Raw genomic sequence first — 14,643 nt, forward strand, 5'->3', positions numbered from 1 at the left:
AAATCAATGATAAAAAACCTGGTGCCTAGGAAGAGCTGTTGTTCTTCAGCTTGAGGATACAGCCAGCTGCTACACAGAAGGAAAACTGTGTAATGAAAGGCTGAGTTGTTTTACAGGCTTTGCTTGGAATTTAAGGTCAGGCTATCTGAATTGATGCATTACTTACCATGAGCTGTGCTGCTTCGTTCACTTCATCCTATTTAAACAACGAAAACCCTTGGCTGCATTCTGAATGAGGTGAAGCAGAGCTTTTCCGTGGACAGGACTCTGTGCTGTGGCAATGGGTGAGATCTTCTGCACACACCAAGACCTCTGAGGACTCGCACTGCAATACGAATAGCAAACGCCCCTCCTTGGGTGGGCAAATGGGCCCCACCGTCTGTTCTATAAGCAGAAAACTAAGCAGGGGAAACATTAACTCAAGAGTTTTATTTACCTGTCAGAGCTTTGCTCGACACACAGAAAACCAAATTTTCACTTACAAGTTCAGCTGATAATTCTAATATTATTTTCTGATGACTCCTCACCAGGTTGTTTAAATACACTTGGCAAACCAAGGAATTATGTCTCATCCTTTCAAAAACGCACATTCTATTAAAAAAAAAAAAGACTTCAACTAGTTTTCACTCCCAGCTCAACTTTGAACATTTCACAAAGTCCCCCTTGAAAATAATTCACTAATACTCCAATATAGATGATATTATCAGAGGCTCTGATGCTTCCACACCTCAATTAAATTCATAATATAGGAGGAAAGAGAGAAATTAATGGAAGCTATGGTCCTGTGGCTGTTAGGAAAAACTCTACACCATTTCCCAGCTGTGAGTCCCTGGGGAAATAATTTTTACCTTTAGGAAATACAGAAATTACTTTTTAATAAAGTTATAAATAAATAACTTTTTTGGAGGAAAGTTAATCAGAAATGGATTTAGAAATAATATTTGATGGAATATGCTTTGTTGAAGAGAAATATATCAAAATCTGTATTCCTGTTAGAAAGATTTGGTATAGAACCAAGATTCACGACAAAGACGTGGCTAGTAGTGGCTATCAAGGGTTATTCCTCTTCCGCCCAGATGGGATTGGAGGTAAGACAGGTTTGGAGTTGGAGCCTGTGCAGTTGACAAGCTGAGGCACGTGAGAAGAACCAGTCTTGGACTTGCTGTGTTTCCTCTGAAGATTGTCAGCAGGGAGTTCAGTCTCTGCAGAAACGATAAATAAGTGAAGAAGCACAAAGAGGGTATTTATTTCAATGAAAAGTCAACATTTCATAGAATCATAGAATCATAAAATCACCAGGTTGGAAGAGACCCACTGGATCATCGAGTCCAACCATTCCTATCAAACACTAAACCATGTCCCTCGGCACCTCATCCACCCGTGCCTCAAACCCCTCCAGGGAAGGTGACTCAACCCCCTCCCTGGGCAGCCTCGGACAGGGACCAATGACCCTTTCTGTAAAAATTTTTTCCTAGTGTTCATCCTGAACCTCCCCTGGCGGAGCTTGAGGCCGTTCCCTCTCGTCCTGTCCCCTGTCCCTTGAGAGAAGAGCCCAGCTCCCTCCTCTCCACAACCTCCTTTCAGGGAGTTAAAAACCCTTCCAACCCAAATCATTCTATGATTCTATGAAAACTATTACTTTGGAATATGGTTCAAACCTTTCATTCTGCCTGCTCCATTTTCAGCTCCTCTTGGATCTCGGTGCTCAGCTTTGGTTTCTTGGGGAACAGGGGTCCGAACCAGCTGACCTTCTGCAGGTGACATTAGAAATAGTCCACCAGCAGGACTAGGGTCTCTGCAGCTGCGAGAGGAAATGATTCATGCTTTAAAATAGCAATAAAAAAGCACATACACTAGGTTTGACAGCATTACTGATGTTGCAGTCACACAACTCAATCCCAAGTCAAAAATAAATCCCAGTACTTATCAGCTATTCAAAGCTTTTTCACTCCTTACAATTCTCTCAGAACTTCTAGTGCTGGCAGACACAAGTACTACTTCTCTCAGTTTTCATTCATTTGTTTAATTAATTGCATGGACAATAAATAATAAAGAGGTTCAGGCCACACAGTGAATCAGCTTCAGATCTGGGATCAGAACTCAGAGCTCCTTGTTTGCAAACCTGCGGTTCAGGACTGCAGATGATATTCTCTTGGTGAGTATGAGAAAATAGGAATTGCCTTGAAAAGAAGAGTTTCTGGAGTATCCAAGTGACAACGCAGGCCATGAGCTCATTTACCAATGAGTGGTACCCAGTGGTACAGTTGGTACTTCCAACCTGTTATATCTCTTGGAGAAAATCTAATCAAAGCTAAAATATGAGTGGTTTGAGACCCTGACAATGATAACGACTGTGCTGTAGCTTGTTCTGATAAAGGCTTTCCATTTCTCTCTATATACTATCAATTTAACTCAAGATAAGTTAAGGAAAGACCTTGATTGATATGTAGAGATCAATAACTACCTACGTAACGGGAGACCATACTGTATATCTGGAGCAATGCTTAAGACATCAGATAATATCTCTTTTATGGCTCTTCTGGTCTAGGTGAGAGAAAGTGATTTATAGATTCATGAATCTGGGAGGAAGTTTAAAGTTCCTCCAAGAACTGGGACTCCACCACCTCCCTGGGCAGCCTCTGCCAGTGCCTGAGAACCCTTCTTGCAAAGAAATGTTTCCTGATGTCTAATCTGAACTTCCCCTGGCGCAGCTCTCGTCCTATCACCTGTCACAGCTCTCGTCCTATCACCTGTCACTTGGGAGAAGAGACCAACATCCATCCACCTCGCTACAACCTCCTTTCAGGGAGTTGTAGAGAGCAATGAGGTCTCCCCTCAGCCTCCTTTTCTCCAGGCTAAACAACCCCAGTTCCCTCAGCCACTTCTCATAATGCTTGTTCTCCAGCTTTGTTCCCCTTTTCTGGACACGCTCCAGGATCTCCATCTCCTTCTTGTAGTGAGGAGATCATGAATAATGAGATAAAACAGAGTGGTAGTCCATAATAAACAGGTAATTAGCTTCTCCCAAGATGTACTGCGGCAGTCTATGAGAATTTTGCCATTGCCCTAAAGGTAAAAGAATGTTTTATCTGTAATGGATTGAATGCTTGCGTCTTCCTCTGAGGTCCACTGCGTCCAAAGATGCTCATCAAACCCCGAATGCTGTAGCCAAGTGCTTAATCCTAGTCATAATCTCATTTTAGCTGCCTGTAATACACAACAGACGTAACCATGGGAGGGATAAGCAATTACTAGGAGCAGTAAATCCAGGCTCAGTATAAACAACAACTTGGATTCTTCAGCATCACCAACTCCAATTTCTACAAGGAGAAAACTATTTCTGCTTTTGCTTCAGACATCAGAGCCACATGTTCATCGACAAATAAAGGATAAAATTGGATATTATATTTAGAATTAACCCCATGTGGATCTCTAGCCACCATAACACGAATGCACTATGATGAAATCCAGGAACCTACAGTATTGAAAAGAAACCTTCATTGCCTTTCTGCCCAGCTGTTCCTTTCTTAAAGGATAGAAGACAAAGTAAACTGTGGGAAATCATTTACGTATGACTTTGCAGGGTGTACAGGGAAGGCAGATACCCAGGCATTTCTAATACAAATGTCATAAGAAACATTTAATTTAATTCAGGTTCTTTGTAAAACTACTCAGTGAGAATAAGTGGGAAAACTAGAGTTTGGGAGGTCTCTGCCATCTCAATGTCTCAGGTATTTGGAAGAAGTGGGGCAGAGGAGCTGAGAACCTAACTCTCCTTTGGCTTTTTGCCAGGTGATCTGTAAATGAGTTTGGATAACCTACCCTTAGTTCTATAGGTCATGCAGGCACATATTCTCTTTAGTAAAATTTCCCACTCAGCTAAGTAGAAAAGAAATGAAAAATAGGAAGCTTAAAAATACAGTATTACCCCACGGAGTAATGAGATAAATGGATCTCTGTTCAGCATGGGGAAGAGAAGGCTCCGAGATCTTACAGCAACCTTCCAGTACCTGAAGGGACTACAAGAAAGCCGGGGAGGGGCTGTTTACAAAGGCTTGTGGTGATAGGACTAGGGGCAATGGGGATAAACTGGAGAGGGGCAGAGTTATACTAGAAAAAAGGAGGAATTTCTTCACCATGAGAGTGGTGAGGCCTTGGAACAGGTTGCCCAGAGAAGTCGTAGATGCCCCAACCCTGGAGGTTTTGAAGGCCAGGTTGGATGGGGCCTTGGGCAGCCTGATCTAGCTGGAGGTGCCCTTGCAGGTGGGGGTGGAATTAGATCATCTTTAAAGCCCCTTCCAACCCAAACTATTCTATGAGTCTATGATTCTGTGTGCACTAAATGCAGAATATGTTAACAATGAGTTGAGGAGTTAAGAACTGAACTGCTATAGATTCTGTTTGGATTATGGTTGCACTGGACTGCCAAACTCTAACCGATACCCTTGCAGAGTTTTTCAACCGATGGATATTTCTCATTTGATTATGTTTGGCAGAAATGGGGATCATAGAATCATAGAATCACCAGGTTGGAAGAGACCCACCGGATCATCGAGTCCAACCATTCCTATCAAACACTAAACCATGCCCCTGTGCAATTAAATATTTGAGGTGTTTTCTTGTTAAATGGTAGGCGAGGTTCTGACTCTACGCTCAAACTGGCAAATAATGAAGGTACAGTAAGAGATTAGGAAGTTAATTTTCTACTCTCCAAATCAATTTATTTTGCCCCTCCTTCCTTCTTGTCTCCTTGTTATGCTGTAACCAGATTGTTTCAATATCCTTACAAACACCTTAACTGGTAAAAGTGAACAATGAAAAGAGTTTGAAAGGGTTCTCAGGCCCCAGTAGAAGCTTCCCAGGGAGGTGGTGGAGTCCCCATCCCTGGAGGGGTTTAAAAGATGGGGAGACGAGGTGCTCAAGGAGATGGTTTAGTAGAGAACAGGTACGGCTGGACTCGATGATCTTAAAAGTTCTTTTCCAACCAAGCGATTCTATGATTCTGCAAGATACAGCAGGGATCTAAAGAATTTATCATTGCCGGTGGTGAACAGCAGTCCTTTAAAATACCATTGTAAGATTTATTGCCCTAAAGGACTGCTACTCACCGCAGGCAATGATAAATTGTTTAAGCCTGCGAGTGAAAACAAATGGAATCTCAAGGAAAAAAAAAATCCACACTTTCATGTTTGAGTGAGTTCAGCCTTCAGCAGGGGACTTCAAAATCCCTGGCATGGTGTTTGTTTTTGTGAAATCAGGAAAGATGAGGTCATCATACATTGCTTCCAAGGTGAAGGCTGTAGCTATGAAATAATGAAAAGAAGGCATGGTTGTAATTAGAAACTGTCCTGCTGAAAACTGCAGGTCAGCACGCAGACATCCAAACAAAAGTTTTGATTTTCACTCTTAGGTAAAAGCAATCTCTTTTACGTGTCAAGCAGAAGTATCAGAACTCCAGGATTTCAATCCAACAAGCATTAGTGACCTGAAGAATCAGAGAATCAGAGAATGGTTTGGGTTGGAAGGGACCTTAAACACCACCCAGTTCCAACAGCCCTGCCATGGGCAGGGACACCTCCCACTGGACCAGGTTGCTCAAGGCTCCATCCAACCTGGCCTTGAACACCTCCAGGGATGGGGCAGCCACAGCTTCCCTGGGCATCCATGAAGACTTTCTTCCTAATGTCTAGTCTAAATCTTTCCCCTTCCAATTTAAAGCTATTCCCTCTCATCTTATCACTACATAATGATGCTGTTTCCACCACATCTCGAGCCCAATTTGAGAAATAATAATTCGCAACCTGGACTCAGCGTTGCCAAGCTAGATATCAAATTAATCTGCAGCCCCTGATCTTCGAAAACATTATTTCCTTCACTGGCTGTGCCTGTAGGTCAATACATTTGTGCTCTTACCCCTTGAAGTTTCTTTTTGGTTTACTCTTTCTTCCATTCCAAATGTCGAAAGCACAAAATTGGAGAGAAGGAAGACGAGAATATTAAACCACTTCAATATTGAAACAAAATCAGTACAGGCTTTCCTACAATACTTCAGAAACATGGAATTTCTCTCCCCCATATTTCAATTGCGTCTCCACAAGAGCATTTCCATCAATCATGCCTATAAGCAAATTTCTTCCAAACTTTTCATACTTACATACGCACATACAGGATTTGACAACCTGCCTCCATACAATTTTGCTGTAGGCAAACGAATCAGATTAGCAGTTTACTTTTTCTCTCCTCGCAGTTGTTTTTCCACTGTGTTATTAGCAGTGCTAAATGAAAACACTGCTGAAGTCAAAACACCAAAACGCGATGGAGTGGAAAGACATATTTATTCCCATATGCGAAGGGTAAGACCTTTACAACTCATCATAGCTTCACACTCGTTTGAGTTATGGGTCTTGCCTCTTGCTGGGAAGGACAGATGATGCATATTCCCTCAGCAGCCTATTACGCACGCGGTTTCTCTCAGACGCTCGCGCTGTTCCCCTTCAGCACTCTCCATCGTGGCACAAATACTCAGGACAAATGAATCTGCAGAGGCCTACGGTTTCAACCTTTTTACAGCATGCTAATTAACTACTTGTAATTACAGTGGCAGGTAGTACATCACATAGAGGGAACCGACAGTCTCTGTAGGATACAAAAGGAACACTGAGGGTATTTTTCCAGCAAGTTCAAGAATTCTGCTTAGGAGAGGACTAAAATGAATGGGTTGAACTCTTATAAACATGTTCAGTGTTTCTCATCAGTCTGACTTAATGTGGAAAACTGCCCGATGTGCTTTTAGGTCTGTTTTTAACAGTGATTTTTGAATGATTTTGAAATATATATGTGAAAAAAACATGGTATGGGATGTTTAAATAGAGCAGGAAAGGTACCTTGGTTTGTATGGAAAGAGAACAAATTATCAGACGTGGGGTTGAACCCATAGAATCATAGCGTAGTTTGGGTTGGAAGGGACCTTAAAGATCATCTAGTTCCAACCCCCCTGCAATGGGAAGGGACATCCCACTAGATCAGGCTGCCTAAGGTCCCATCCAACTTGGCCTTGAACATCTCCAGGGATGGGGCAGCCCCAACTTTCCTGATCAAATGATCAAATTCAAATTTACCAACAGTCACGCTGCATAGATTTAAGCTCATTCTAAGCTGCAGCTTTCGGATGAGCATTGTGATAGGTTCCAAAGAGTGAGCAGAGCATGGCTGCAAGCACACACCTATTTCCTGCTGTGGAAGGGGGATCTGGCATGTTATGCTTCACTAGGTCACACTGTGTGGTATCCGGCTGTTTCTGTGCATCCTATCTGGGCATGAGATTACAACAGATGGCCAGAAGAGTGGAAAAAACAGCTTATCCAGGATACTGCATCGAAAAGCCATAATGTCACTTGCCACAACAGCAGATAGGCTTGTTGGTAGCCAGAGCTCTGATGCACTGACAAAACAGGACCATTAGAGTAAATCAAAGGCATCTTGTAAGAGGCACTCACAGAATCACGAGGTTGGAAAAGACCTTTGAGATCATCAAGCCCAACTGTACCTGTCCACCACTAAACCAGATCCTTGAGCACCTCATCTCCCCATCTTTTAAACACCTCCAGGGATGGGGACTCAACCACCACCCTGGGTAGCCTCTTCAAGTACCTGAGAATCCTTTTGGTAAAGAAATTTTTCCTAATGGCTAATCTGAACCTTACCTGTTGCAACTTGAGGCCATTCCCTTTCTCCTATCGCCTGTCACTTGTGAGAAAGCACCAGCACCCACCTCCCTACAACCTTGCTACAGGTAGTTGTGGACAGTGCTAAGGTCTCCCCTCAGCCTCCTTTTCTCCAGGCTAAACAACCCCAGTTCCTAGTTCTTCTTCCGTAGCCTGAAAGACACTGCAGATGTAGCCTCTTCAAATCTTACATCCTCACCTCTCTACAATATTTAAATGAGATGAGAGTTGTCTCCCTCCCATATCTTGGAGCCTCTTTAGCTGTGAAATGATAAATCAGAGCGTTCAACATTCATGAGCAGAGCTGCTGGACAAAATGTGAAGCTTAACAGCTATGGCTGAGAGAGTAAGAGAAGTTAAAGGTACTACAAAGCTTTGTATCCTGATGGGGTTTGCTGTTATCATGGATGAGGGATGAATTTGAAGATCACAATATCACCCACAGCCTCCCAAATGGTATTCAACAGTGACTGTGGTAATCCTCAAAAAAGACAATGACAAATAATTCTGATAGCAATATCTGGTAAATTTGTCTAAAAAACATATTTACCACTCAAATTCTGTTTTCGTGTCCCTGGATCAAGTTTCTCTCAGCACCTTTTTCCCTTCAAACATCCTCTTGACGCAAAGCTCTTGAAATTCCCTCTTTGCATATGTGAATTATGGTGTCTAAATGAAACCATTCCCCTAAACGACAAGGCTTTGTTTTATGTTGCAGCGATGTGTCTAATAAAGCTGTTAATGTAACAGATGAGACAACTGCATTACCTTGGGAAATGGCTTTAGATCTTGCACATTGCAGCGTTAACCTTCATTCCACCCAGCAATGACCTGCTGTCTCAGAAACTGAACTCACCGGCTCTCTGGGTTGGGCAGGGGGGAGTCTTGGGTGATATTCTTTCCATGTGAGAGCAGAGAACGTGTTGTTGGTTCCAGTAGTTGTCGACGGGAACTGCTTGGTGCAGGAGTGACTGCCAGGTCCCTAAAATGATACAATAAGAAAATAAAGTGCTTGTTACATGCATTTATATACTGTGATAGGCTAATTAGTGCTTAGAGAGTTCAAAAGACCTGTTCAGATGGAGAGGAGTGTCATAGAATCACAGAAACACCAGGTTGGAAGAGACCCACCGGATCATCGAGTCCAACCATTCCTATCAAACACTAAACCATGTCCCTCAGTGCCTCGTCCACTCGTCCCTTAAACACCTCCAGGGAAGGTGACTCAATCACCTCCCTGGGCAGCCTCGGACAGGGACCAATGACCCCTTCTGTGAAAAATTTTTTCCTAATGTTCAGCCTGACCCTCCCCTGGTGGAGCTTGAGGCCATTCCCTCTCGTCCTGTCCCCTGTCCCTTGGGAGAAGAGCCCAGCTCCCTCCTCTCTACAACCTCCTTTCAGGGAGTTGGAGAGAGCAATGAGGTCTCCCCTCAGCCTCCTCTTCTCCAGGCTAAACACCCCCAGGGCCCTCAGACTTGTTCTCCAGCCCCTTCCCCAGCTTCGTTGCTCTTCTCTGGACTCGCTCCAGAGCCTCAACACCCTTCTTGTGGTGAGGGGCCCATCATCTCCAGTGGAAAAGAAGCAGTAACATGCAGTTGGGGTTAGCAATCTAGGCTCTGTTTATAGCGAGTGTGAGTAAACTCAAGCCTAAGTAGATGCCCAAAGCAAGTTGGATGAATCGCTCTCCACTGAGACAGAGCAGTGTAGGGCAACTTGCTCAGATGGAGACATTTTTATTAAAGGCACTCAAAGTCGGGTGAGATTAATCCCACCCCCTGTGATTTACTCCCAAAGTCAGAAGTTTCATCTTCACTGCCATTCATAAAACCTAGGAAAAAAGCATTCCCAGTAATTTCAGTATTGACACTGCTTTATTTACAGATTTGAGCCCCAGGGCTAAAACCAAAGAGATGCAGCACTGAAGACTGCCAAACATGACAGGTTCTTAATGAAACGTTGAAGATAAAATTATAACTTTTGAAAGATTAAGTATATCTATCTCCTGTAGCAGAGCCATCCCACTGACGTGCCTCTACTGAACTCTGAAGGAATCTATTTTTATATGTTTATTCTGCCCAGAGGAGCTGTAGATGCCCCATCCCTGGAGGTGTTCAAGGCCAGGTTGGATGAGGCTTTGAGCAACCTGATCCAGTGGAATGTATCCCTGTCCATGATCATCTTTTCTACCCTTTTTAAAAATGGGCACAACGTTACCCCTCTTCCAGTCACCAGGGACTTCTCCTAATTGCCAATGACTTTTCAAATATCATGGAGAGAGGCTTTGCAACCACATCTGCCAATTCCCTCTGGCCTCTGGGATGCATCTCATCAGGTCCCATAGACTTATAAATGTTCAGGTTCCTCAGGTGGTCACGAACCTGATCCTCCTCTACAGTGGGATGGGGTTTACTCCCCTGGTCACCATCTCGCTGTCCCATGACCCAGGAGGGGTGAGGAGAGCGGTTATCAGTGAAGACTGAGGCAAAAAAGTTGTTAAGTAAAGTACCTCAGCCTTCTCCTCATCTTTTGATACAGGTCACCATTCCTAACCCTCAGTGGGGGGTATGTTCTCTTTGATCTTCCTCTTTTGATAGACGTGTCTGTAGAAGCCCTTCTTGTTAAAACCCAAACTGTTAAGTTCTTCAGGATGGGGCTTTGAACAACCTCATGCGGTGGAAGGTGTCCTCTGTGGGTCTTCTGGTGCTTCAGTGATGAGGCTTTCTCCACTCCTCCTCAGAAATCAGTCCCTAGCTCAATACACAGTATCGCAGTCACATTTTTTTTCTATTCTTCATCGTTAAATTCCCTTTCCTTTAATTTCTTCCTATTATTAATACCTATAAATAAAGCTTCGCTAGAAGCTGTAAGGCCTCAAGCTGTTATTGTTTCACTGTCAAGCAGCCACCAGCTGGTAATGGTGTTTGTTCATTATTGGCTCAGATCAAAATCTGAACCAATTACATCGGTGAAAGTGCCTGACACCATTAATGGCCCCCAGAGCTGAGCGCTCTCAGAAATCATTTCTTGTAAATCCACATCATGGAAATAAAAATAATAATAATAATAAAATATCTCAGCAAAGAACTCTGCATAGAAATACACAGCCTGGCAATGGAGGGTAAAGCAGAAATCTGAAGGCAGGATTCAAGGCCAACCCTCTAAGAACAGGGTCATCATGGGAAAATGGACTCTAAATTCCTGGAGCAAAGGTGTTTTATCCAAATCTCCTGACCCATTCTCAGAATCTACACCTCAGTTGATAAATAAACTTGAAACAACCATCCTGACAGCTAAGAAAAAACATGCAGTTTTAAAGGTGATGATTTTCACTTCTTACCTCTGCACTGAATGTGTTCTTTAGATTGCATTTCAAATTTTGTACCTTCATTAGAGATGTTTAGGCTTGGAGTGTAATTCCAATTGCACCAGGTCAAGGGAAAAAGGAAAAGTGGTGAGGCTCTGGCACAGGCTACTCAGAGATGCTGTGGATTCTCCGTCCCTGAAGATGTTCAGGGGCAAGTTGGGTGAGGATTTGAGCAACCAGATCCAGAGGGAGGTGTCCCTGCCCATGGCAGTGGGGGTTGGAACTGGCTGGCTGTTCAGGTCCCTTCCAAACCAAACCATTCTATGATTCTATGAAAAGAAGGTTGGTAAGTTGAATAGCCCCATGAAAAGGCATATCCATGCAGCTCAGAACAATCATAGAATCATAGAATAGTTAGGGTTGGAAGGGACCTTAAATATCACCTAGTTCCAACTCCCCTGCCATGGGCAGGGACACCTCCCACTAGATCAGGCTGCTCAAGGACCTATCCAACCTGGCCTTGAACACCTCCAGGGATGGGGCAGCCAAAACTTCCCTGGGCAACCTGTTCCAGTGTCTCATCACTCTCAAGGTGAAGAAATTCTTCCTTTTATCAAGTCTAGATCTGCCCTTCTCCAGCTTATATCCATTCCCCCTTGTCCTATCACCACAAGCTTTTATGAATAGTCCATCTCCAGCTTTCCCGTAGACTCCTTTCAGGTACTGGGTGGTCGCTATAAGATCTCCGTGGAGCCTTCTCTTCTCCAGGCTGAACAAACCCAACTCTCTCAGCCTGTCCTCAAAGGGAAGGTGCTCCAGCCCTCTGATCATCTTTGTAGCCTCCTCTGGACCCGTTCCAACAGTTCCATATCCTTCCTACATTGAGGATTCCAGAATTGGACACAGTACTCCAGATGAGGTCTCCCAAGAGAGGACTAGAGGGGCAGAATCACCTCCCTCGACCTGCTGGCCACGCTTCTTTGGATGCAGCCCAGGACACGGTTGGTCTTCTGGGCTGCAAGCAGACACTGCCGGCTCATGTAAAGCTTCTTATCGAGTAGCACCCCCCAAGTCCTTCTCTGCAGGGCTGCTCTCAATCACATCATCCCCAACCATGTTCTGAAAATGGGGATTGCCTTGACATAGGTGTAGGACCTTGCACTTGGCCTTGTTGAACCTCATGAGGTTCTCACAGGCCCAGTTCTCCAGCCTGTCTAGGTCCCTCTGGATGAGGACAGGTCCTAGCTCTGTCATTAAGATCGGCATGGAAATACATCTGAAATGTGAAATTAGACTTGTCTAGTTGGAGGCTGATCAGACAAGATAGTCTGCAAGACATTCATGCAACCACGTGCATGTTGTGCTCACAGGAAGGAAATCCAAACTGAAGGGGTAAAACCATGGACTTCCTCTCTTCCCAGTCCTGGCAAGGAGCTTCAGTGAAACTGCAGTGCATATGAATTTCTTCCAACTCAGAAAAGCAAGACTGCATGTTGTAAATTCTCCTCTCGATGATGTCTGCTCTTGCTTAATCCAGTTTTCAGCAACATTTAGACAAAATCAAGAAGTTAATCATTAGCTAAAGGCCTAATCTGAATGAGACGTCAACCAACCCCTTATTTATTACCCTCCAACACAGAGATAACTAGTGAAATTATTTAAAGCGAACCACCACATGTTGCCCCTACATTAGGAAATGAGACATCAAAATTACTTTAATCACACCTGCACACAGCCACAGGCAAAAAATAAAGAGGCCAGGTTTTCAGTAATTTGATTTAAGAAACTAAATTTATGTAGATAATGCTGTGATGTCAGAATAAATAAAATAGGTTAGATTCTTGTATGACACCACTTTTAAAATTTTCTGACACACACAGCAGCCTGCCAGTACCTGAAAGGGCTACAGAAAAGCTGGGGAGGAACTTTTTACAAGGGCCTGGAGCGACAGAAGGAGGGGGAATGGCTTTAAATTGGAAGGAGGAAGATTTAGATTAGATATAAGGAAGAATTTCTTCACAGTGAGGCTGATGAGGCACTGGAACAGATTGCCTAAGGAAGTTGTGGCTGCCCCATCCCTGGAGGTGCTCAAGGCCAGGTTGGAAGGGGATTTGAGCAACCTGATCCAGTGGAAGGTGTGCCAACCCATGGCAGGCGGGTTAGAACTGGACGATCTTTATGGTGCCTACCAACCCAAATCATTCCATGATTCTATGATTCGATTAAAATTTGATTTGATTCTGTACAAACAAAAGTGATCTACACAACAATCACGCACTTGCCACTGGACTGGACTGCATGACCTACCAGGTTCTCCACTAATTGCTACCTTCCAGGATTCAGTTTCATAGAATCACAGAATCACCAGGTTGGAAGAGACCCACTGGATCGTCGAGTCCAACCATTCCTATCAAACACTAAACCATGCCCCTCAGTGCCTCGTCCACCCGTCCCTTAAACCCCTCCAGGGAAGGGGACTCAACCCCCTCCCTGGGCAGCCTCTGCCAGTGCCCAATGACCCTTTCTGTGAAATTTTTTTCCTAATGTTCAGCCTGAACCTCCCCTGGTGGAGCTTGAGGCCATTCCCTCTTGTCCTGTCCCGTCACCTGGGAGAAGAGCTCAGCTCCCTCCTCTCCACAACTTCCTTTCAGGGAGTTGTAGCCAGTGATAAGGTCTCCCTCTCCTCTTCTCTTGCTTAGATTTTCAACCATTTCAGAATATTCGTATTTATGGCACTTCCAGATTTAATCTCTTGCACAGAATGGGGTGTTGTCTATTCTTGCCCTTGATTTGGTGGAGCACAACTATCCTTGAGGCATGGAAATTGCAAATGCTGATTGGGGGTGATAGGATTTTCTCTCACAGCTCTGATAGCTCTGCCAAAGCCAGCCTGACACTTCCCTCCAAAATCAGCTCCCAGCGGATGAGTATTGAGGAATAAAGGGAGCAAAGAGCAACAAAGTTATGAGAAGCAGCTGAGGGAGCTGGGGTCATTCATCCTGGAGAAGAGGAGGCTGTGGGGAGACCATTTCACTGCCAACAACAACCTGAAAGGAGGTTGTAGAGAGGTGGGGGCTGGTCTCTTCTCCCAAGTGACAGGTGATAGGACAAGGAGGATGGCCTCAAGCTGCACCAGGGGAGGTTCAGATTGGACATCAGGAAAAAAAATTTCACCAAAAGGGTCATCAGGCCCTGGCAGAGGCTGCCCAGGGAGGTGGTTGAGTCATCATCACTAGAGCGATTTAAAAGACAGGTAGACAAGGTATTTAAGGATATAGTTTAGTGGCAGATAGGTATGGTTGGACTCAATGATCTCAGAGGTCTTTTCCAACCTGGTGTTTCTATAATTCTATGAAACTAAGGCAGACTCATTAATAGTTGGCACTGCAGCACTAAATCAAACCCAAACGACCCAGCAAAGGAAAACACCGATTTTCATTTTTCTTCTCAATTCAACATTATTTAAAATGAATGAATCAGCTGCTTAAAAAAAACCCCTTTTCTCTAAGTACAGAGTTGGAAAATCCATTGTAGTTATACATCTCTGCCTGTGAGCTTCAGCCATTACTTTTCTAGAGACAGTTTAATTCAGAAGAGGTTTTTTTAAGAGTTGAT

The 14,643-nt window shown here is 44.0% G+C and overlaps 1 protein-coding gene across 6 annotated transcripts in view; it reads right to left on the reverse strand.

Moving 5' to 3' along the window:
* Nucleotides 1-332: 332 nt before the first annotated feature.
* Nucleotides 333-14,643, reverse strand: part of LRGUK (leucine rich repeats and guanylate kinase domain containing) — a 70,114-nt gene continuing 55,803 nt past the window's right edge. For 3 of the 6 annotated variants that reach the window (XM_069861819.1, XM_069861755.1, XM_069861570.1), the window contains 4 exons: nucleotides 8,581-8,706; nucleotides 5,914-5,943; nucleotides 1,659-1,801; nucleotides 333-1,202 (listed from right to left, as the gene is read on the reverse strand). In XM_069861819.1, coding sequence (XP_069717920.1) covers nucleotides 1,051-1,202; nucleotides 1,659-1,801; nucleotides 5,914-5,943; nucleotides 8,581-8,706 — 451 coding nt within the window. In that variant the 3' untranslated portion in view covers nucleotides 333-1,050. Of the gene's footprint in view, nucleotides 1,203-1,658; nucleotides 1,802-5,913; nucleotides 5,944-8,580; nucleotides 8,707-14,643 lie in introns of those variants that run through there. The other 3 variants (XM_069861665.1, XM_069861964.1, XM_069861872.1) reach the window with 3 other exon arrangements.

The sequence above is a fragment of the Phaenicophaeus curvirostris genome, chromosome 1 (genome assembly GCF_032191515.1).
Source record: "Phaenicophaeus curvirostris isolate KB17595 chromosome 1, BPBGC_Pcur_1.0, whole genome shotgun sequence".
Lineage (NCBI taxonomy): Eukaryota > Metazoa > Chordata > Aves > Cuculiformes > Cuculidae > Phaenicophaeus > Phaenicophaeus curvirostris.